This window comes from Neolamprologus brichardi, chromosome 6, assembly GCF_056152115.1.
Source record: "Neolamprologus brichardi isolate AB-2024 chromosome 6, ASM5615211v1, whole genome shotgun sequence".
NCBI lineage: Eukaryota > Metazoa > Chordata > Actinopteri > Cichliformes > Cichlidae > Neolamprologus > Neolamprologus brichardi.
In genome coordinates this window covers 14,321,624-14,347,183 of record NC_142109.1, presented here as the reverse complement: position 1 = coordinate 14,347,183, position 25,560 = coordinate 14,321,624, and the positions used below count along the sequence as shown (strand labels likewise).

The 25,560-nt window shown below is 41.7% G+C and overlaps 1 protein-coding gene across 5 annotated transcripts in view; it reads right to left on the bottom strand.

The window, feature by feature from the left end:
• Positions 1–2,886: 2,886 nt before the first annotated feature.
• Positions 2,887–25,560, bottom strand: part of bnc2 (basonuclin zinc finger protein 2) — a 168,506-nt gene continuing 145,832 nt past the window's right edge. For 4 of the 5 annotated variants that reach the window (XM_087841726.1, XM_006787077.3, XM_006787078.3 and 1 more), the window contains 2 exons: positions 15,000–17,398; positions 2,887–8,275 (listed from right to left, as the gene is read on the bottom strand). In XM_087841726.1, the coding sequence (XP_087697852.1) occupies positions 7,465–8,275; positions 15,000–17,398 (3,210 nt within the window). In that variant the 3' untranslated portion in view covers positions 2,887–7,464. Of the gene's footprint in view, positions 8,276–9,367; positions 9,442–14,999; positions 17,399–25,560 lie in introns of all 5 variants that reach the window. The other variant, XM_006787079.3, reaches the window with a different exon arrangement.

Sequence of the window (25,560 nt, the reverse complement as noted above, 5' to 3'; positions counted from 1 at the left end):
TTGTCCACCAAATTGAATGAAAGGAGCATCCACAGAGGAAGCAATTTGCTCATCCTGCATCACTTTGTCGCTGATGATCGGACATTCAGGGCTCCAGTTGACTAGACAACCCTCTATTTTCCACCTTGTTATATATGTTAATAAACTGGATCATTTGAGGTCCTTGGTAATCACTTCAGTTGCTTTCCTTGATGCTCCTATTTCACCTAAGGTCACTTGAAGTTGCCGAATGTTAATGACTTTCCAAGGTCTTTGCTTTGCCACATCGGTATGGAGCCCCATCTGGGCCCAACACCATTCTCCACTGGCAGTGCGCTGGCAGGCCGTAAGGAACTAGGGACAGCGTGTCTAGCTGTTGAGAGCATCTGCTGCCAAATCGATGCAGCGCCCAAAGTATGTGGTTCAACCAGTCCTCTGTGGGAAATGCTTGCTTGTGCTTTTGTTGGTAAAGCAGCCACCTGTGGAGAAGAGAGCAAAGTTATACCAAAGCTGAGATGGCACTAAAAACCATGAAAAGTGTCTGCTTTAGCCACAGTTTGTTCTTTTCATGTACTTTTTTAAATCTTTAATGTTTTTGGTGAACTCTGCTGTCATTTCCTTACCTGTCAGCCAATCAGCATTTGACCTACGCTATGCACTGATGGGTTTTCACAGGACTGTACAGGAGCACATTGACGTGGGTTGAAAATCTTTCTTCGTAGGCTCTCCGTAGGCAAACTACTAAAATGGGCACAGCTGTGGTGCCATAAACGAATCATTAAGTGTGTCTTAAGTTGAATTAATCATATAGGTCTTTTAGGACATTTCTTTTTACACATTTGTCATAAAAACACAGCCGACTCATGTTGCCTTAAAGGTTTCCTTTGGACTATGTTGATGTACCCTGTAGAAAAGACAATTCTACTACTAAGTTTACAGCTCAGACTCTGATTTCTTTCTTTGAGCAGTTTTGTTTTTTCTCAGTTGCATGAGGCACATTCGGTTCTACTGTATTCTATTCTTACCTTAAAATTTGGAACCAATTTTAAGTCTATCACAGTATTTTAGTTGCCTGAACTGCTTTAAAAAGGTATCAACCTGACACAGATAGTGAGTCTGGCTTCTCTTTTATCTTCTGTGTATAGCATGTCAGTGCTGAATATATAAATAAATATAAAACAATCACCTGATAAAAGCATGAATATCAATTTGGCTACATGTGTAACTGTACTGCATCATTTTTCTGCCTCGAATGTTACTGTCAGTGAAAGTGCACATATCATCTATCAGCTAGCTGCCACACAACCAGAACACTGTTGAATCCTGACTCTTCTACCAAACCTTTAATGTGTGGCGTTTGCATGTTCAGTCTGTGTTAAGGTTGGTTCCCTCTGACATCTTAGACAACCTCCCACAGTCCAAACACATTCGAGTGTGACAAACCAGAAACCCGGTGAACTACATGCAGAAATTTTCATTGCATCTTTGAAAAGACACGTAAAACACAGAGTCATACCTAAGTCATTTGAATTTCCTCTAGTATTTGGTGTTTGGAAAAGAAATCAGTGTTTATATTCATCCATGTACAGTAGATGTGATTTGCACATGTTTATAACCCTTTAAAAACCAAAGTCAACCTTAGACAGCCTTAAAATGTCTGCCTGGTTTCTTTGAAATCTCAAAGCATTTGGCTACACACTGGACTAATTACTAATCACAGAATTTTTATCGTCAGACAGACAAATGAGGTGATGGACATCCTTGCCTTGTCAGCTGTTCCACATTTTATAGTTTAGACACAGCTAAGCTCACCCTGGCTCTCTTTCTGTCTCTGCGTCTCAAAGGTTAGCAGAGGGCTGCTGTGTTTGTCAGGCCAATCGATGGCCTGTCGTGCCCGGAAATGTTCTCAGTTATGTAGCGGAGTCAGCCTAGTGACCTCTTTGCGACATGGTGAAAGATCATCACCAAGAAAGGGACCGCATGCGTGTGTGTGTGCGCGTTAAACATGGGTGGATATCTGTCAGAAGCAGGTGGGTATCACTTACTAACCCTGCATATAATCAATACATTTCAAAGCTATTATTCTGAAAAGTGCATGTGCGTGGTGCACTTATTAACAGCAAGGGAATCAAAGAGCTGGTGTGTGACAAAGAGGACTGGTGTCTAATTCAAGGTCAATAAGGCCTGTGTCACTCCTGCACTTTCACAGACGGGAGGGAGGAGGCATTATGTTCTTGTTGGTTACCAGAGCAAACACGACATCCCTGCTGGAGCTCATATCAATTTGTAATTCGACCCTCGGTCACATCAGAAAATGTCAGCACAGGTTGCTTGTGCAAAACAACGCCGCATTTGTCCAGTGCTCCTATCGGTTATCCAATGCTGTGCCATTTAAATGTTTTGCCTTTGTCTGTTGTGCACATTCACAGAAGTAAATATTCTTCTCTACGTTAAGTTTTAAGCTGCTCTATTATGTATTTTAGCCCATTAGTAATTCCATCAGCTGTTCTCTTTTAATTTAATTTCAGCATATGATCAGACAAAGCTACAGTGTGTCTTTTATTTTTCTCTTTAAGTGACCATCTTACTTAATTTGCTAACACCAGCAGTACCTTCTCCTCATGCCCGTACATATTTAACTCTATTAATCTAATCGTCTACTAATTGGTCAAGATAGCCTTTTCCCTAATGATTTTTATCATGGGGTAATTAATGAGCGTGGTAAAGCTGAAATCACAGTGTCTTGTTAAAATGGCTTGATTGACACATTGTTTCTGGGCTGCCATTTTTCACTTTGTAGCATGCTTCATTTGAGCTACTTTAGGTAAATAACTGTTTAAAAATGATACTATTTTTAGCAAGACTTTATGCGTCCTTCGCCTTTGAAAACATACAATGACAAAATGCCAGTGAATGATAAATCTTTAATATAAAAATTGTACAAGAATTCTGATACAAATTACAAGAGGTATTTGGACAAAATATGAATAAAATTCCATTTACATCCCAAAACCCTTATGCATTTTATGCAAAAACCATAGACAGTTATGATACAGAAACAAATACAAGAAAGGCTTAAAAGAAAGAAAAAGAAGTCTCTTAAAAAGGATCTTTTTTTTTTCCTTCTGTCTGTCTGCTAATGGGGAACACCTCTTTAGGTAACATACAGTATTCATGAGGCTTCCAAATCACCACTTTAACACCAAAGTGACACAAGCTCCTTTGCTCTGTTTGTTCTTTGCAGTGCGACCATGTAGCCATGCAATGCTGTTGAGTGCCAGTGCTGCAACACGGGCTTCTTAAGACACAGACACAAATGCATCAGATACACACACACACAAAAAAAACAAAACAAGTGAAAGTTAAAATCTAAGTTCACTAGCTCCTCAAGCTATTTATACTTTAAGACTGTAAAATATATTTGAAAATACAATGGACAAAATTTAATGGATTTACAGCATTTTTTTTTGTTCAGGATAACTGACATTTCACAGGTTCCAGTTCAAATTAACGAGGGCATCCTTTTTAGAACATAAGACATGAGACTGAAGCATCTATACAAACCCACGTGTGTGTAATTTTCATCTAACTGCATATTTCTAATGACATCCTGTTAAATATTTTAACCTCACTTTGTTCCATAAGCTACATTAACTGAACAGGTTGCACGCATTGTCACCGCTCGTTCTCTCAGCTCGCACCTTCTACTCTATCACTCTGTGACGTGAACACAATGGACAGCGATTAACGGGTCAGGCATTTCCGCCCTTTGCCATCCTTTTCCCCCTCAGTGTGCTCGGTAGAATTGCAGAATAATTGATGACTGATGCTGCTCTTATCAAATATTTAAGATTCGCTCCAGCGGTCTGGGCCGATGAGCAATCTAAGTGATGTGTTCCTGCTGTCCCAAAGCATGGCCACTAGGTAGCACAGTGCACCCAGACCCATGTGGTTAAAGAATTAAGAAATTCAAAGACTGGATTTCTCTGAAGACAGAAAGGAGAGGAGAGCAGAGTGTACAGGAGAGGGGTGGATCGACTGCTCTCCAACAGGCAATGAAGAAGAACCTAGCGACTTGTCCTGGGGAGCTTTTTTCTTTTGTCTTCAACTTTTTACCCTGCTTTGTTAAGTGACTGCTGCAAGGTCCAGCCTCACCACTTTTTAAACCCAATTCCCTCTCCAGCATCCCGCCCTTATCTGTTCAGCTGGGGACAGCACAGACATTTGCATTTTTTTTTATTTCAGCCCTGTTTCATGACCCTTGATCCTCTGCTGACATAGCTGCAACCATCCAAGACTCTGACAGAGCCTGAAGTAGTTAGTGGACGGTGTAGTAGGGGAACTTCTTCCTCTGATGTTCAGGGTTTTTTGTATGTGAGACAGCTCTGCAGTTGATGATTAAGAAATGGACAATATAGAGCAGAACCTAAGGAACATGTTAGTCTGAAGCTGAGGTTGGTGACAAGAGCACATTGTGATGTTTGATGATTCTACTGAATTCAAATCAATCTGTCAGCTTGCTGACCTCTTAAATAGACTTAAAAAAATAATGTTTTTAGGAGATTCATATTGTCTGTGTTAGACTTTATTCCAACTTGCATCAATAGTGTGTCATTTCTGCTGTGAGAATATGTTTCTATGCCCCTTTTTTGTCTTTCACTAGAGGTTAACAAGTCACCTAGGTCTTGTTGTGTTTCTGCGTGTGTGCCACTTTCATCTGCGTGTGTGTGTGAGTGTGTGGTTGTGTGTTAGAGAGACAGCTGTCAGCAGGGTTCCTGGAGTAGCACTTTTTTATTTCTGGCAGAGTGAGGGCCGCGGGGATTGAATGAGTGAATGAGGCAGCAAGTGCCTCAGTGAAACCCACTCCTGGGAGAAGGCAGGGGTTCCTGTACTCAATTTTCCCTTCACTTGGGATAAACAGGCAATTACCCATCCCTTTTTCCTATGCCATGGCCGTCCAGTGAACTTAAGCATACACTATTAGCGTGTGTCCCTGTAGGATCTGTGCTGTGGCGTGTAGAGGTGGTAAGTGAGTGGCGGATTGAAGAAATGGGTAAGGCGGTTGTTAAATGCCTGCGCTCTGACAGACAAAGAGAAAAACAGAGTGAGAGAAAGGAATTGAATTACCGGCGACCTTGACTAAGAATAAGCGTGCAAAGAAAATGATCAGATGAATTGAATTACACTTAAGCGAATGAGTCAAATTAAATTGTTCAAAGCACGCTCTTTCTTCTTTTTCTCCCGTCAGTGTCACAGTCTTGTCAGCAACCTTGGCGTCTGGCAGTGTAACGTAGTGACAAGTGAGTTATTAGACAGAAGAAGCAGGAATGGCGGGACGCCTCCAGGTAACAGAGAAACAGCACATTTTTAATGATCGTTTCTGTCATCCTTTCCTCCCTAGTCAGCCTTCCACCTCCGCAACCTTTCCATCAGACTCAGCTCTCTCTGTCTCGTGTTTTTTATCTCTGAGAAGAGAGAACTAAAAACTGCATGTGTCATATGGGTGGAGTCTTAAAAAAGACATGAAATATTTCAATAGAATAGGACATGTCTGTATTGCAAAATGGCCTAAGTATGAAATAAGTGGAACTGAGCACTGTTATGGATGTAAGGTGTTGTGAATACTGTACAGCACACCGCATAACACTGCATATTTTCCCACTGTGTGTAGCACCAGTCAAGTAAGAGTAGATCTCCTTGTACAGTAACACATGGCATTGCTAATACATTGAGAAATAAGTCAAACTGAGGAACGATCTCTACTTTTTTGTCTTTCTACAAAGAAAAATATAGCGGACAAAAAAACATTTCTATGGAGATACATCACCCTCTAATAAATACCCCTTCCCTTGGCTACTTTGCCCAATTACTGGAAATAGTTGTACCGTAAGACACTCATGGACATGTTACAAATCGGTGCAACTAACAGCCAAAAAAAACAAAACAAAACATGGCAACATTTTTATGCTCAGCAATGGAAACCAATGGCGCAATATCACAGCAAAATGTTTTAAGACTCAAGTGCATCATATTAATCAAACAGGGCATGATTTAAGTACAATGTCACACTGAAAGAGCTTCTTTTTTCTTTTTCTTTTTTAGCAAACACTTATCTTTTGGTCACAGTTGAAGGACTATTTTCATTTTTCCTCTCCTTTTTTTTTTTTTTTTTTAAAATCTGTGGGACTGTATGTTCCATTAGGATGCTTTTTGTAAGAACAAACACCAGCTCTTGCACTGACTAACATGCTTTCTTCTACAGAAAGCAAGCGTTAAACCCCACATTGCTTCTTTTAAGGAAAGAGGGACTTTATCAATATTTACTCCCTTGTGTTTATGAAACAGCAGTTCATAATGATCAAACCTGGTTTTGTTTTGAAGTCACTTTTGTCACCTTCTGAATAAATGGTTCAGCAATGAGGGCAGATCTCAGGTTTTGTTCAGGGAGGCGAGATGTTTTCTGTCATCAAACTGGGTTTGACATTGAAACGCGTGCAAAAAGAAACTGGCACAAGTTGAATGTTGAAGGTACTGTCACTTCCATTGGCACCGCAGCCATCGATGACCCCAAACAACACCTAAAACTCAGCATTGCAAAAAATCCTCATTATATTAATATTACACATCCCCTTGTATAGATGCAAAGTGCAAAAACTGAATTGGTATACTAAAGCTCATAAACATAACAGACAAAAAAAAAATCAATAGAAATACAGAGAATGATATCAGTGTAGGAGCCTAAAAAAGCATGCCGGCAACCTCTGAATATCTAACAAGTAGATAAAACAAGTCACGTGATATTCTTTTTTTTCCTTAGGACTCAGTTTAAAATGTGTCTTTGAAGCTAACATAAATGAGTCAAGCTAGTAAGATGCTACCGCTTTCTTGCCTATAGCTGGAAGTATTTTACTGGACTGTAACATAAAATCCCAAAAAGGGAGAAAAAAAAAGAAGCAAACAACCATCAACACAACTCTTTTACACCAAAAGCCTTTTGGGACATTATTTACAAATGAAGCTATCATGCTTTTGTAAGGGGTTCATTTAAAAGCTATCATTACACAAATACAACGAGAACATTTTAAGTTTTTTTTCAATACTATCATATCTGAAGGCAAAGTCACAAATAAGAGTTTGAATGGATCCTTTGGAGATGGAAATAAACACAAAGTGGGAGAAGTTAGAAAGGAAAGGATGGAGGGGGCTTATGAAAACACAACTCTCCATGCTCTAGAGTGTTATCCTGTTCTTCCAAAGAAGGAAAAGTCAAAGGACACAATAATAAACTGTATTTAGAGTCAATTAATTTTATACATGGAGATAGAAATGTCTCGCAATGACGTTCAAAGGACGGTCATACAGGCATTTAGCTTGTATTTGATGGTCTTGGGCTGGGGTTAAAAGCTAATTTGAGGAGGAATAAGGATGAGGAATGAAGGGAGTAGCGGGCATTCTGACAGGAGGGCAGAGTAACAAGTCATTTCTTTAGTCTATTATTGTAGAGAAGGGCATGTTTTTATGGAGGTTCGGGTTCTGAGAGTGTCGGTTGCGGCTGCGTACAGAGCTGAACACCATGTTGCAACCGGGGATTTTGCACTTGTGCATTTCGCGTAGGTGCACAGTCTTGTAGTGCACACGCAGGGTCCCTTTGTTGCTGTACATTTTGTGGCAGATGTTACAGAGGATCCCACTGCTGCTGCCATTACTGCCTCCAGAGGACGAAAGGAGGAATGGTGAGGAGGAAGGGTCCAACCCCTCACTTTGTCCATCTTTTAGTTCTCTCCTCTCATCCCGATATGCCCCATCAGCCCGCCCAATGGCACGCTGGGAGAAGTCCTCTCCCTCGCTGTTGCCCTCATCCTCTTCTCCCTCTTCCTCCAGGTCATCCAATAGGATGCCTTCATCGCTGCCCTCATCTGACTCGTGTGAGGAGTGGATGCTGCTGCTCGATTGAACGCTGGATGTGGTACTCAGGTCCAAAACCATGTAGTCGTCTGGTTGGCTCCGAGAGAAGCCGTTGGTGTGGTGGTTTCGAAAGTCTTGGTTGAGAGGATGGTGAAGATGATCATTGCTCATGGGGGAATGGGGAATGTGGTTCAGCCCGGCAGGCCCGAGACTGGCACCTCCGAGGCCCATGCCGGCCATGGGGTCCAAGCCCATGTAGTGTCCAGCGTAGATCTTGGCCAGTAACTCAGCTCGCAGGTCCTTGGGCAGTGGCGTGAGTTGGGGGTCCAGGACAATGTCGTCCAGCTCTTTGGTCAGCAGTTTGCGGTGCAGGTTGATGTTGGAGCTGTGCCTAATGTGCAGGGGGACAATTAGAGATATAACTCAGAATGCTGCCAGTGTATCAATAATGTAGATTACATCTCAAATAGAAATAGGAACACAGTTGAAATACACGCATATGTATTTACAGTCATATATTTTAGATACAAGTTATTTTACTTCTGTGAAATGGTGCCAAGCTTAGAAGATTCAATATCTTTGGAAGCGCTCTGTCTGTAATTATTGTTTCTGTCAGGAAAGGTACAAAAAAAGGCCCGCACACAGACAGAAATCCATCCGATAGCTCTCCACTGAAAAAGTGTACTAACATAGCAATGAGAGAGAGCATCCTGCTAGTGTTTACCACTGTCAGCATGTCTGCACTGCACAGCCCTCAAATCCAATAGAGTCTGACTCAATTAAATACTCCACCATATTGAATGGGAGTTTATCAATTGATTCGAGCTGTGGTAATGTGATAATCGAGGGGAACTGGATAGCATATTAGCACTAGGCCCTGACAGGATTATCGCATTCGTTCCCTATTGGAGGTGGCTTAATCGAGCACCTCAATGAACATGTCTTTATGTAGCCTTGGATTTAATTAAGATGGGCATTTTTCCCAAAAACAAGGTGCTACAGCTCATGAAGGAAACCAAGTAACAAATGCCATGCTTAAGCCAGGATACAATTAGTGGGGATTTCAGTTAGCACACAAGGCCATGCTAGAGGATGCAAAGTGAAATGGGCTTGAAAATCAAATGTATTCCCTTTATTCTATTTATTCCCTTTAAGCTCCTATTTCACAGTTGCAAAGTGACACCATGAGAAAGGGGACCAACAGCACACACGTCACAAAAAACTGTGTAACACAGAAAAGAAATTTAAGGACCCAATTACCAGTGCCATAATATAGCATACACACGGCCTCTCTTCTCACATCAGGCCAGTAATTAATTAAAATAAAAATATGCAATCACTCAGTGCCTTTAATGTGAAGGGTTTCCATGCAGGGAGGGCACATGTGTGTAAAACAACACAAAAATTGAAAAGAAAAGGAAAAAAAAAGGTCGTCCTTAGCAGGACGGGCAAAAATGGAGTCACAATGGATAGTAGAGCTTACCAGCAGTGGCAGGGTTGATGCAGTCAAAAAGGGTCCCTTTCCTTTAATTATTTACTTCCCTATCCGACATTGTCCTGCAAGAGGTAAAAATACATTCATTTGAGGGACCCTTTTCTGTGAACCAAGCAACCAGGAGCCCGTCCACTCGAGCATCGTCAGCATTGTGGAGAGCGTGGCAAATCGATTGGCTGTGGCTCTCACTGTGTGTGTGTGACCGTGTGTGTCTTTGCACGTTCCTATCTCTGTTTGTGCATGTGGAAAAACAGAAAATATATTCAGTTTTCCACGTCCTGCAATCAAAAAGATTTTATACATCCCTTGTAAAAAAAATGTATCCTTTGAATATGCAGTTGTACCCATATGGCGTTTAACTAATGGCTAAAATACGGCCGTCGTGATTCAGTGTCTGCGTCTCTAAAACGCATGTGTGGATGTTTGTCTGTGAGAGACCACAGTGTTTCTGTGTACAGCAAAAGAATAAATAAAAAATGCTGTAATCAGTGATCAGTGTAATCGGGAAAAAGGCCACAGTTTGTGCAAGGGTGCCAACCAACACTGAGATGTGAAGAGGGGCCACACAGATTTGCTCTGTTAAGCCTGAGGTTAAGAATGCTGTTGATGATGCTCAGGTAGGCGGGTCCTTTGCAACATGTCTCCATCTGTATTACAACACCTTCTCACTGCTAATAAGCTCTAAATTAACCATGGCTATCTAGTCATACATGCAGTAAGTAGACTGCAAAATTAGCTACACCAAATCTCTTTAAAGCTATAGCAGTTAAATGAAAAATATTGACAATTACCACTAGAATCTTATCCATTTTACTGAAATCCTCAAATAAATTAAACTGTTACTTTGGGTCATTTGTAACCATTTACAAAATTACAAGAACTGTAGAGGAGAAAAAGAGCCATGTTCATCTTCATTATTATTTAACCCTTTTGTTTGCAGTGCCTCCTTGCCCTAAATACTCAACATAAGTCAGCTGAATCCACACACAGTGGACATAATGCCCTCATCCCTTCATTTATCAGATTTAGACTTTCTGCCCCATTTCCCACTACCCTCCGTCCCTCCACCTCCATCACTCCTCTTCACTGTGCTCTATTTTTCCTCCCCCAAAACCAACTCCTCAGTTCCCTCCTTCCTCCATCTCCACCTCCCTGTTGGCCAGTAATGTGGCTTGCAAACCAATTTGACAGTCTCATCTTCGCCCAAAAGACGGGGGAGGCCTCCAGAGAGCCCATTTTTGACTGTGCAGAGGAGGCAGAGTGAGAGTGTGCCTGTCCCAATCGGCGTTAATCATCTTTAGGTTCATCTGATGGCCCTTGCCCTTGCTTTTGTGTCAGCGCTTATGTGTGTATATACACGTGTGTATGTTTGTCTAAATGACTCATAATGTGTAAATGAGATAGAAGGCTGAGTGGTATTAAACTGGCACCAGTGGTTCTTTGTCTTTCCTGTCATTTGGGGTGCATTATGAGGTTTTGGGTGTAAGTGGGAGGACAAGAGTTTTAGTAACATTTATCACTCTCTGTCACTGTTATATCTCCTTCGCACCGCTCCAGCCTCTCGAACGGCGCAAGCTGCACACAATAATTTTGAGTACTCCTGAAGAAATGAGTGAGTGGAAATTAAATATGCATTTGATACCAGATAAAAACAACAATTTATTGTACATGTTCATGTTTCAGCTTGAAATCGCTTGCAGTTTTAGAACTCGTTCTGATGATGACAGTCAGCTTGCATGGGCGTCTCTGTGTTATTCATCTAAGAATAAAATAATTTCCCTTTATTCTCCTCAAAATGAATCACAATTAAGCTGTCAGTATAAACCAAGGGGATGTAATGCTTGAAGCTTTTTATTCAGCAGATAGTTTAATGTAAGTGGCTTTTGCTAACATATTCTCTCTATTAGCAGCATGCCCTTTGTTTATAAGGAGACAAACAGAGAGCTGATTGTGGAGCGGAGGAGCCAAGCCCACATGCTGTGAGGGGACCAAGGGAAAAGGAGGGAGACAGAGAGAGGAAGAAGAGGGGAGGAAAGAAACTCTCCAACATAATTAACCTTCACTCTCTCCATTTGCAGTGGCCCATGCAGGGACCATGTGCTGCGCATGGTTGCACCATGGGAATGCGAACGAGGGAGATCACCTGCTTGCTGCAGCGACAAAGAAGGAGCAGGTTAAATGTTTCAGGTGAAGGTTTAAAATAAAACTAGTGTGGGCTGATTTTTATTTAAAAAAAGAAAGAAGAAAGGTACGGCAATCTTGTCACCAGTTAAAAATGATGATTAAAAAGGCTAATAATGGTGATGATTACTGGTACCTGCCTTTCAAGCAGTTAATTATGCAGCTTCTTCAACACTTGTGCCGATGCTGCTCACTCCCCACAATAAATATGCAATCATTTACCCCCGTGCAGCAGGCAGCCAGGAGGCTGAGGGAAAACACCCCGCTTTAAAATCACTCTCGCACACGCATATGCACACACGCACTGTATATTGCTCTGTTTAACACTTAAAAACACACACATTACATGCTTGCTCAAGGGCACTTTAAATGATCCTGTTCAATATGTATGTACAGCATCCACGAGCAGGGATGTTTTCATGTGGACTTGTATGTCTCGCTGTTTATTCCACATTGCCTGAACACCAGTGATACGTTTTTATGTGGTGGTGCATTCGCATTGAATCCTGCTCTGAGTGTCATCGACTCTGCAGATCAAATGACCTCACCTCTGTTTTCTTCTTTACTTTGATGCACAAGCTTTTGATACTGGTGTCTGATGCTGCGTTTACGCGCATGTGGCTTTTCACTCGGTCAGTGGACTTATCAGAGATACAGAGGACTTTCCTGTTGCTGTATCATGTCGTAATATCTGCTGTAAAGCAATAAATAAATAACCACTGCTTATTTTTCGCAGTGGGTTAAGTATTGTTTTAGCAAGTCTAAAGCAAGCCGCCCAAAAGAGCTGCTTATTAATTGTTATTACCGATTGTGTCTGCATAAAAAAAAATAAAAAATCTAATTAGGAGAACGAATGTAGTTTGACTTATTAAATTTACTAGTAATAAATGTTTGAGATATTATTTTGAGCAAATACATTTGTACGTGCAGTTTCTTAATCTTATCAGAGCAAATACTCTGATGAAAACAGCTAAATTATATTCCCGTTTTATTGCTACCATTAAACTCAAACATACATTATGTCATTAAAGGATTACCCAGGGACAGATCTGATGAGAGCACGGCTTGTGTATTGACTCGTCTCAAAGCTCAAGGATTTCTCGAGCTATGCGGTGCTCTTCTGTCTGTTATTTTATTCCCTGTTTGAACCTGCGGCAAAGTAATTCGCCCCACATGCTATCAGGAAAAATATGGAAATAATAGTGTATTACACATCTACAGCTGTACTGTGCACCCTTGGCTTAGATGCACTATTTTTACTTAATCCTTGCTGCAAAAGATCTCTGTCGTATATATGTATGTGTTGGAATGACATTTACTGTATATGTTGGTGTCAAACTGTTTCACACACACATGCACACATTCATTCTGACACAGGAAGAGGGAAGAGTTCACATATAGATATTTTCTTTGTGAAGTCATCTTTGAGCTTGTTATAGCACCAAATTCAACCCAGGCTTTTGTATCAAACTGTGTATTTGTGAAAAGACACCTTCCCCACACAAGCATTCCTCCTGTTTTTTTCATTATTCTCCTCACTGTTGTCACCTCATTTACTTCACAGAAGTCTGTCATCTGCTGTCAAAACTATTATGTGGTTGTGTCAACAAATTCCAGTATGAAGAGATTCAATTACATAATTGACCAAAAAACAACTAAACAAAAACAAAAAAAAATTCTGGGCAATATCTGCAGATTATCAGTGGCACGGTTTCTTTTTTGCTTACTTCTGTGACATCTGTTTAAAATCAGAGCATTTTCTTGTGTTAGATTCCCCTAATAAAAGGTCTGTGAAGTTTTATTTCAGCTTTTGAAAGTTCAGATAAATTACTCGGTTGTTTTTGTCATACACTTTGCATCATTAAGTGGTTAAATACTTAGATGTAATATGTATCAGAGCAAATGCTTTTCTTTTTATCTATTTGTATATTCCCTTATGTGTGCAAGAGAGTGTGAACGTGTGAAAGTGCAAATGCTGCACAGCAGAACAGTCCTGCCTTGGGCAGGAGAAGGGAGCTAACGCACTCACTGGTGGCAGTGCACCACACCGAGGCAACGCATGTTACGATAACACGTTCTGTCATCTCGCTGCTGTCTGCACAGCTGCATCAGGTAAGCAGCAGGTTTGCACTTTGCGGACGCTAACTTGCCTCTTGTTCTCCTGCCTCTGTTCTCCTCTCACACCTATTCTAATAGAGTCCCAGGATCTCCTGCCTTATTTACATGCTGCTAATTAACAAAAAGTGCTCAGAACAGATGCCACAGAAACAGCTTAGGGTAGAAAAGGAGGGGAGAGTTTGGTGGAGCGACAGAGCGAGTGATGAAGGGATTGTGTGAGAGAGACAAAACTGTGAGGAAAAATATAAAAGTCCCTCTGGAAAGAATGAATTTTACAATTGCAGTCAGCTTTACTTGTTGCGGATACTGGATAATAACGTTTTTCATCACTATCTCCATTGCAGAACAGAACGAGTAACCCTGGTATATATAGCAGATGGGTTTTTATCAAAGATACAGTATATGAAAGCATGCAACTGGTTAAGACTGAAAATGCTAGAGTTTTTTTTAGAGCTGGAATTATATTTTAAGGGTCATTTTATACTTTATTTTGAATGAGTGCATAACTTGCCCAAGTGAATATAGTTGATTAGTTCACTGGCCAATTTTCAGTCACCAGAAATATGAATTCATGGACCGCTGAGATTTATGTATAATGAAAATGATTTCAACCTGTATATAAAAGCCACTCATTAAATTTAAAATTCAAAAGTTGTTGCAAAAAAGATTTCTATCTCTTTTCCTGGGAGCCGTTCCTTAACCAGGACACTAGTGACGTTATGTACCTCCACCTGTCAGTGTTTCTACTGCATACATGCACAGTTCACGTGTGCCACTGATATGTGTTAACAAGCCCAGGTGAGCAAAGCTAGCCTCACCTTTTAATGCGCTAATAAATGCAGTGGTTTGACAAACCGCTGTCTGTTAATGTATGCGCCTTCATCTCCCGGTGACGAGGTGAGGTAGTGAGGGCAGGTAAACAACACACTGACGCTGGAAGCTTGATAGGTAGTGTGTGTTTAAATGTCTGTGTATGTGTTCCTGCTTTTCTAAACTTTGACTTGACACTGAGCAGATGTTCCCGAATCCATTTTAGTTTCAAGTTAGCGAACAGATGTTAAGTGGAGGCCAACGAGGATAATGTCATATAGTACTGAAACACTGCATTTCACTCTTATGTTAACACGAAATGAAAATAAATATCTCTCACAACAACTGAACTACATTTTAAAGCAATGTCTTTTTAATTAATACGGTTTGATCCTTATAAAACAAAGCCTTAGACCTACTGTAGGTAATTATTAGATAATAAGAATCCAACCTACCTGTGATTGCCAATGTTAAAAAATATATAGTAACTTTTCAAAGTTGTGCCACTAACCTGTCTCTGCTCCGCCGGGAAGGGAAAGCAGCATTGCAGCCAGCCACAGTGCACACATGCATCTCTTTGAGGTGCACGTTCTTGTAGTGCAGTTTCATGCTATAGGAGCTCTTGAAGCTCTTCTTACAGACATAGCAAATCTTGGGGTCAGGACTTGAACATGGATCTCCCTCTGGTGATCGAGAAGAAAGGAATTTGGGTGGGCTGGAACCATAGCCCATCGAAGTGATGAAGCTCTCGTGAAGCGCAGCCATGCTTGCAGCAGTGGCAGCAGCCGCTGCCATGCCCCCATTATAGAAGCCATACTGGCCCATGCAGAACATGTCATAAGTTGGATCGTTGAGTTCTTCTTTGATCTTGATGGGAGGGTGATGAGGGGAAGGTGAGGAGTTGCCTTTTCCTTCCATTTCCTTTCTCAAATGAGCTTCCTCGCTACCCTCATCATCTTGTTCCTTTTCCAGTCTCCTTCCACCCCTGCTGTGCTTTTGCTGATCCTCCACATCCATCAGCTCATCACGGTAAAACATCTTTGAATCCGAGTTTTCAGACTCATTCTCAAAGTCTCTCTCGTGGTCCTGATCCTCAGAGGTAAAGCTGTCCATGCAGCGTAGATCAGCAGCTCCACCTCTGCTGTCACTACCATTTCCTTCGTGGCATTCATCTTCGCTTTGTCTCATCATTCCTCTCAGAGCTAAACCAGGGCTCATCTCATCCTGGGAAGGGGATTGCTGCCCGCTTCCACCACTGTGGTTCCCATTTCCACTAGCGCTGTTGTTGTTGCTATTACAATTTCCGTTAATTTTGACATTGTTGTGAAGAAGAGATGACTGGTGATGGTGGTGATTATGGTGCATGTTATCGTCGTCATCATCGTCTTTGTCGTCATATTCATCAGCCACATCAATGACTTCTTTCTCAATCTTTACTGGCATGCTTGATTTACGAGGTTTCTTTTTGGGCGTGGGGTCACTGCTGCCATTGGTGAGGTCGTGATTGGCACTAGGTGTTGGTAAACGGTGGGACATGGGTCCTGCATCTGACACATGAACATTATTATGAGAGGCCACAGCTGCAGCAGCCAGGATCTGCTGTTGCTGGTCCATCAGAGTAGTGCTGTTGGTAGTGGTGGGCATGATGGGGCTGGTGGGCAGTGACACTGGAGGACTAACAAGGTCTGCAGGGGACAGTAGCGTTCGGTAGAATGGGGGCACTGGTTGAACTGGCTGCACTGATTTCAAGGAGGGGAACACCAGTGGACTTTGCAGAGGCGAATGAAGCATAGGGTCTACAGGTGGAGTGGTGAAGCCCAGTGGTGGCCTTCCAGGGCTAGTGAGTGTGAAACCACCATTCTTGGTGCTCGAGATGACAGGTGTGCCAGTGGTAGAATTGGCACGGATGAGGTCCTTGTCACGGTTATTGCGCAGCATGGGCATGTGCAACCGCGGATTGGGATTTGCACTGTGACGATTGCGGCTGCGTAGTGAGCTGAACACCATATTGCAGCCCTCGATGGTGCAACGGTGTTTAATCTTCAAGTGTACAGCATTATAATGTATCTTAAGTGTGCCTTTATCATAAAAGGTTTTTCCACAAGAGTTGCAGACAACGCGACCCTTGCGTGAGGTGGCTCCCATGCGGCGCATGCGATGCATCTTGGAGGAAAAGGAAGGATGGGTGATTGTTTTTGACTGCTCGTCCTTTATGAAATGGTGGTGGACCGGGTGGTCACTCAAGCTGTTAGTTTGCTGAGGTTGATTTTGGGACTGCTGTTGGCCCTGTGGCTGTTGCTGCTGAAGCTGTGTCTGCTGTTGCTGCTGTTGAGCCTGCTGGGTGGAAGGGGTTGGTGAGATGGGAGATGCCCGGTTGTTGGGCTCTGTCTTGGGTTCGGCATTGTTGTTAATGGCTCCCAGCGCTCCACGACTAGGACTTGGACCTGTGCGGAATGGTGATAGGGACACTTCTGACTCGCTGGTTTCCACTTGTTCTCCTTGGTTTGGCAGGCTGGGCTCCCGGAGCCGCAGACCAGATTGCTCCATTGGGAGGCCATTGGGGGGCAAGCCAAGCATGGGGGCAGAGACTGGGTTGATGTACTGGAAGGGCAACAGGAAGGCTAAGCTGTTGGGGATATTTTCAAAATGGTGGATGCTGGATGGGCTACTATTTTCCAGATGTGTAAGGAGCCCCGGGCTACGGGTCCTGTTGTTACTTTCAATGAATGTCCTTATCCCGGAGTCTGTCTTGGAAGAAGGAACTGTAACTGCCTGACCTTCCTTCTCCTGAATGGCCATCAGCTCCACAATGGACTTGGTCTCACCAAAGCGCAGGAACTGCTGGAGGGTGATGATCTCTTCTTCTCTGGACATGATGGTCCAGCGGTCCAGCACCTTGCCTGCAGCATCCTAGATGCCCCAGAAGAGACAAGAGAGAAGACAAAAATACTTTATTGATCGTGAATAATCAGTGTGGTCAAAGGAGAAGACAGAGCAAGGGTTAGTTTGTGAGAGCGAGCATTTCTGCTCATGAAATTCAGAGGCCCCTGGAGCGACAAGTAACTAACAGAGCTTTGTTGAAAATCTCCCTCCTCCACTGTCCCTCTTTTCCATCTACTCTTCACATATTCATTTTTAAGAAGAAATCTTTCCTGAAAATCTGCCCATTAATCACACCGTGATGAGAGTAACAAGTTCAATAACGTTTTAAGCAAACAAATCAAAAGCACTGAGGTGGGTCTTTTTAGCAAGTCTCTGACTCAAAGCATTGGAGGCATATTAATCTGAGAGAAAGAACTGAACTCTTGCAGGGACTCCCTCAGTACACAAACTACACCTAGGGATGTTTACAAAACTGGGGGAGCCAGAAAGAAAAAAAAAGAAAAGAAGAAATAATAGAATAATTAATGCAACTCACTACCATGCTGTAGTTCACATGCAATTTTCTTAGTGCTTTCTCTATCTCCAAGGCAATGAAATGCTTGAGGGAGGACACTATGCATTTAAGGAATGGGTTTGGATGCTCAAATAAAAGAGATAAAAACTCGTGTTTCTTCAAGGTGCTTGATGATGCCTTGATAGCGGCATTGAGATCGTGTTCCTATTATTGGGCAGTGTAGTTATTTATCATGTGTTTATGCCAGTCGTTTTAAATGTTGTGCAACCTACAGAACTATAAATGGAAATCTGATCAATATTTTAATGAGATTGGAGGAATATACAGCTTCTTTTACTTAAAATACTGAAGGTGAAATCCTGTGTAATAAATATCCATGTTGTTGTCAGTCTTTAACCAATTATTCATTTGACAATATCGCCCAATGAAAATAGCAAAAGTGTAAAATAACAATATTTAACAATAGATAATTTATTCATTTATTTCATCCCATGTCATTTCCAGTTCTTGTGTTTTTAGAGGTCTGGGAATGACCTCTAAAAAAGGTCTGGGAATGATGAGAAACATGTTTCCATCCTAGGATACCAGAACTGCTCCAGTGGGAAATGGGCTTTACTCCAACTAGAGCACTTTGCTTGGCTAGTGTCTTTTGGAGATGTGCTATTAATGGCTGAACATTAATAAGAAACTCAGACTCGTTGCAAGTGTGCACACTGTCACATGTCAAAAGACGGTGAAGGACTTTGGAAGAAGAGTCTTGTCAAATCTTGAAAATGAAAGTACGACCCTGTACTTTTGTCCTCTTCTGTGAACCGTTATGTCTTTCTGGTTTGAAGCACTAATGACAGCATTCGTCACTTATGCCTCCTCTGCTGTTGTTCTAAAATGTGATATTTGTGTGAACAAGATGGAAATAGTCAGGTTGAAAGAAAGAGAAAGTGTAAATACTGCAGTTCACACACTGGTTCCTGGGGGACCAGGCGCAAGTGACATCAAGGGAGCAACACAAGTGATGACAATTAGTCACACTGAAATGGTAACATTTCTTTAGAGCTCCTAGCTGCTGGCATCTATAAAAGATAAATGGCAACTCTAGTGAGTAAAAAGCTGTAAAAACCAACATCACAAAGCACAAAGGGCCTGTAAGGAGAAAACAGAAGATAAATGTTTAAAGAGAGACAGCTAAAGAGAGAGAGAGAGAGGACGGGAGAGACACAGAGGAAGAAGAGCAGAAGCGCAGAGAAAATAAAAGTGTGAGTGGTTTCATATCATGCCCTCAGATATACTGTAGAAATAGATTCTTCTGAGACGAAACATCAATAGTCACTGGGGTATTTGTTGTTAAATATACATTAAAAAACACTTTACACTTTCATTCTGTGTGCGCTCTGGAGTTTTAGCCTGGAGGTATGACTTTAAATTCTAGCCTGGACACTATTATTTCATACTGCATGGCCATCTGGGCATTAGTACTTCCATCTGATTTAATTGAAACAAAAAATGAAAGCAAATTAGAAAGTGAATCTTTAAATAGTTACACAACCAGGATGTTTCTTAAGTAATTGTAGTTCTAAGAAGTGCTGTGGTGTATTCATATTTCCTAGTGGCAAAAACTATATATGTTTGTTATATGTTGAAACACATCAAGGTAACCTACAGTTACACCTCTGATTGCAAGCAGGAAATATTTTAAATGCAGTTTTAATGTTGCATTAGTTTGAATGTTGCCTGTTTTGTGAGCAGTAAACAGCAAAAGAATATTTGCATTTTATGGATTACAGCCAGGCAATGTTTAAGTAAATTAAATTAAAATGAAAATATCAGTTTCCTATTTTCTCCACTTTGATGTTCAATTCATGATTAAAATAAGATTCATGAGAATGATAAGTTAATAACAAGGAGGTAATTCTAATGGAAGGCTGATTAATAAATGCCAGGAAACAGTCTGAAGCTGTTAGGAATATCATTAAATAAAGCTGCTAAAATGTACAGGTTCATAAGCCTCAGTGGGTTACGATTTTCTGACCATCTCAATCATTGATTGAGTAAAACAGAACTTAGACATGGATTTAAGTCTCTGCTAGTCCAACCATGTGCATTCACTTCCCCACAAACAAAAGCCAAACACAATGACACAGGCCAAACTGCAACCCATTAGGGCCAGCCAGCTGTCAGAACAGGTCAGCAGTTCTGCTATGCACTGGACCCTGTCTGAGTGGAGGCTATCCAGGCCTTCCTCGTTCACTGGTCAATTGACTTTTGGAGGCCAGTCAACATGCGTTTGGGCTGGGTCAGCCTTGGTGCAGCGTCAACACAAATCCACAACTGGGATAAATCTGATGAGAAAAAGATGCAAGGGGACACACTTGACTGAAGTTCACTTCATGTACGTGAAGCTATGTATCTTTAAGCCAAAAAAAAAAAAATTCAACAAAAGTTTTGTGTGTGTGTGTGTGTTTTAAAAAGCCACTGCAGATTGTAACTGATGAAAAAATATATTTTGCAAATATCACTGCAAAAAAATCCTTTTGAACCAAAAATTTAACAGTGACAATCGATGATTTTAATAAAAATAGATTTCCTATATTAAAACGAGCATCTAATGTGTGTGGACGCACATTTGCAGACAACCACAGTCCCCTGTATTCCTCACTGCCGTAAGTGTCACAACTCCACTCCCCTGCATTAGCCCTCTGATGCTGTGAGAGAAACAAATATGCCATTAGAAGCACTTTTACAAGTAGGCACTCATCTTCCAATTAGCTTAATGTGGCCCTCTTCCCCCTATATTTTCCAGTCGTGCCCCACCTCTTCTTGTACACTCCCTCCAGTAAAATCTCATTAATCCACCCCTCCCCCATCTCCCCTAGTGCTATGACATATTAGTCTGTCATTATCCATCCCAGAGTCCTTTAAACAATGCAGCTAAACCTCTGTTTGCCAGGTTAATGACTATTAGCCAATAATTACAGCAGAGAGACGATGGGGTACCCACTTTATCTGGTGGACAGCTTCTGCTGTTAGTTTATTTTATCTGCCTCCCTCCACGTCTCTCAGAATTAATCTGGCAACTGCTGTATTTATTCATCTCTGCACTGCCGCAACGCATTCTTAATTCACCACCGCCTCTATTACCGTGGTGGTGCTGGATGTTGTGTAGTGGGTGTGTAGTTGGGCATCTACCTTGCAGATTGCTGACAATGAGGATGAGCAAATGATGGCCTTGTCATGGGCCAGTACCAGTGTCAGTTAAAACAAATCAGGCAATTATGCAATTAGAAGTTTATGTGCTGGGCTGTATTAAAAGCTGGGGTGAGCAGCATTGTTATAGTGGATGGTGTGCATTAGGGATTAACAGCTTAACATGTATATGCTTTTCACTAATCATCACCTATCATACTCACTGACCAAGTCTCTTCAGAAAGCAGTAGAGCGAGAGAGAGAAAGAGAGAGAGCCAGGCTTTGGGAAAAAGGGGGAATGTTACAAATACACAGTGTTACACTTATACTTTTGTATACAGTAGAGACAGAGAAGGGATTCAGGTCGACTGCTTGATTGGTTTACTGACATATTATTACTGCTGATGTTCTGCAGTGTTACTGTAATGAGGAAAAAAAATCATTCTTTTTGACAGTCAGAAGAAAATACCCTTTTTGTACTATCCGTGAAGAGGGTGTAGATAAAGCTCCAAGCATTTTTTCAGTTTTAGGAAACTTAATGGAGACAGCTTGGTCTAACACACTTGATGTTTAGCCCACATTTAATGACTGTTTAGTGTAATCGCTACCTTAATTTGGCTGAAAAGGGATTGTATAATTTGTTATAAGCGTGCAGATCACGGTGTAAAAAAATGTCCTGTTTGGGAATTGTTGAATTTATTGCTCTAGAGATGAGGCTGGATTCATATTATTACTAGTTCTAGGGCAGAGTGGATACACGGTGTAGTGGTTTACGCATTTCCCAAGCAAGCAAAAGCTCCCTGGTTTGATCCCGGGAGGAGACATAAATCCATTTACTGCTGCATCAGGAAAGGTGCAAATCTGGTGCAAATCAGCAGCGACCCATTGTGGCGATCCCTACTGAGTAAAGGAGCTGCAGAAAGTAAGCTACTAGTTTTTGGGCAGGGATCACCACTTAATATCACAAAAAGAGGGGCAGGAGCTCATTGGTCAACTCGACAGACCGCTATTCTGATCTAAAAAGGTTAAAATGATTTCATGTGCTGCAAATAATTGGTAATTATATTTAGTATCCATAGGCTAATAAGCAGGTAGAATGTAATGGAGTTAATCTAGAGATAATGTGATAATTTTTCTGTCCCTGTTTGCAACTGATTCATCAAAGATTAGATAAATGGGTTAACTAAAGCACTATAGTGTCTACTAACTTAAATGGGAGGATGCCTACCCTCGTATAGCCCACTCTTTAATGTAGAGTCTGTGCATAAAGATGGCTACACTTGTTCACAAAAATATCTGTACTGATCATAAGAGCATTTGCTTGTATTAGTCAGGATCAATTTTCACAATGGCAAACCAAACCATGGGAACCACATTGATTCACCAATCACCTTACAGTGAATGCAATCTCCATTTAACCTCGAGGGAATCCCCATTGATCTCCAGTCCTGCTTTCAGATCCAGTTCTTTTTAAAAAAAAAAACAAAAAAAAAACCTTCTCTATTCCTGTGTCCGCCACTTCAATGGAGGTTAAGCAGAAGTTCCTTGTGATCTGAGAAGGTCTTGAACCTTCATGCTTCCTTTTCCATATTCTCTTTCTCTCCCCACCCTATACTGGGCTGTATGAATAATGCAGCATATCTAGTGGCAAGCAGTGCCATGGGTGATGGGTTCACGCAAAGCCCACTGCCTGGAGCCATCACATCAGAGGGCAAGAGCTCCCAAGACACAGGACGCTTCCCCATTGGCTTCCCAATGGTAGGTCAGAGGTCATGTGTGAACAACCAGCTCTACTTCTTCCCCTGTGATGAACCACAGGGAAATCAGTAACAGTAGCTACGTCCAGACGTGGGTGGAGGACATTTCAAAGAATCTTAGAGGTGGAAATTTGAACTCTGTGATCTTGGTAAATTCCTCATTTATGATCTGCAGATCAGAAGAATTTATTTTGACCACGTGTATGCGCCCTATATGCTTGATGTTTTCAATGCTGCAGAAGCTTGACTTGCATCTTATATGGTGAAAGCGCTACTTTATATTTATTAATATAAGTAGACACACAGCAGTATTCTGGTGGAGCAATCAGAAATCAGTGCATGCTTATTGCAGGGACAGGCATTTCACAAAGAAGAGTAATATATGTATGTAATGTGTATGACAGCTTATAATACTTCAGACTGCAAAATGTAAACAGCATCCATTCATGTGACTGGAATTTCACAAACAGCTTTACTGGGATACTTTAGAAATGGCTAAATAAAAATAATTTTCATAAGTACCAACTTAGTTTGGAATAAAATACTGGATCCAAAGATCTGATTAAAAGAATGTTAGATTTTAGTAGGCTTGATTTTATTTATTTTTTTCAGAAAAAAAAAAGCTAGAAGTACTAAATCCAAAAGACAAGCGATTGATTCAAGAAAATCTAGATGAGACCTTTTGCACCAACTTACATTACTGATTAGAACCTGGAACATATCTGTTCAAGTTTTATGCCTGCTTTATCATATAATTAACAACCGTGCAAAGGGCATTGCCTTGGTCAATATAATTCTCATCACTGGCCGAGAGCGCTGTTTGCCGGGCTCTGGTGTGAGTAAATATGAAGAGGCCACGGGGCTTATTTAGCTATACCAGACACACTGATCAAGCAGCAGGCCACAAGATACCCTTCCTTCACCTTTCAACCTGATTTAACTCAGGCTTTGGTTAAAAATTCATGACTGCGTGTTGGTTGTTGCTAAGGGCACACTAATCGACTGGAGTAAGATTTATAGTGTTGCGGATGACGAGGATGGAGGGGAGGGGAACGTTGGGGGGGGGGGGGGGGGGGTTATTATAGAATACTTTACCACAGACAGTGAGTCACAACCTGGCACATACAATGTTCCAGGTGGCTTTCAGTAAACAGTTTCCATTTCTCTCTCCGCCGACTTGTCTTCTTTCATTATCTGTTTTTGAAAACAAATCCGTCATTTTAGGTCTCCTAACCTCTGACTCATCTAACTCTCCTGACATCCACCACCACCATTGTGCTTGTTAAAAGCCGGCACTCAGTGTCTTTGAAAAAAATGGAAAGGACAGTCCTTTGGCCACAGCCCAGCAGAGGTGCAGATGGGGCAGCACATGGAAGCCATTTCAGGCCCCGGTGCACTGCAGAGCAATGTCGGCTGTTCTCTAAGTTCAGAACCTCTGAAGAACCGCCTCGCAGCACTTACATGTGAGCAGCATTTGGGACTGGGCTGATGTATTGATTCCCTGTCTCTTTGCACAAAGTGCACAATAACACACACAAAAAACACTGGCTTGCTTCACCCAGCTGTGCTAAGGAACCGTAGCTGTGGTCAATGCGTAAAACTCAGCAGACCCAGCACTGAGCTAGAGGGGACGCCTCAGAGAAGAAGGGTGGAGTGATAGAGGCAGCGAGGGGATGCCTGATGGTTCACATTAATTGAGGATGATTCGTGTGATCTCCTGGGTCGGGCTACAGCAGCCAGGTCTGTCGTGGGCCTGGGAGACAGATGTGGGGGCCTCTGCGCTCCCTCCAGGGCCAATGGAGAGCAGTGAGGCGGCTGAGAAATGCTCTGTCTGTCCAGTGTGTGTGTATTGGTCTAAATGCTTTTATTTCAGTCTTATTTCACATCTCCTTTGTCTTGATTACTATTTTGGCAGGAAGCAGGCATATAGAAGGTGTATTAACATATGCTCACAATTTGCTCTTTGGCTACATGCTTATATTATCGCACTGTGTCTTGATGTATAAATCTTTTCTTTTCTTCTTTTGTGTAACACACGTTATCACATTCTATCGCTACTGTAGGTTAGTAAACACACTTAAACTCAAGTAAAGCTTAAACCTAAAGGGTCTGCAGCTAATACAATCAATATATGATAACTTGTGCACACAGGTATATGACCTACGTCCCAAAATGTCAGCAAAAGTCTCAACAACATAATCAACACATCACTTCCACGTTAGCGTGTAAAAGGAAGCAGAGAACAGATAATGGATTGCAGGTAAACCTCCCAAGTCATTTTGTTTTGGTCTAGCTGGAAACAGATAGAGGTGTCTGTAACGTGCAGACACACTGCATTAGAAGAGCTTTTCAGCTTTCTCCTGTGCTTCTGCTGTGGAGCATGCAGGAGGAAAGAGAATAAGCTAATGGACTCTTTATTTAATGTGATCAGAGCCATTATTGACATGCTGCCAGGAAGATGCAAGACCATTAACTCGAGCCTATCTCTCTCCGGTACCTTCCCCTCCACCCCACTCCTTTCCCTGACAGTATTTCACTGCCAGACTGAATCACATATGGAGCAAGGGCCACTAGGGGGTCTGAGTGCCCCAAAGGAATCTGTGTCTGTCATATTAACTAAGAATCTATGATACAGGCTGTTTGGAACTGGCAACAAAATGTTGCTCGGGACTCTGTAATTATAAATCACTTATAACGCCAGTATATTATGCTGGCCTTCAAAAAATAAAGGAGGAACA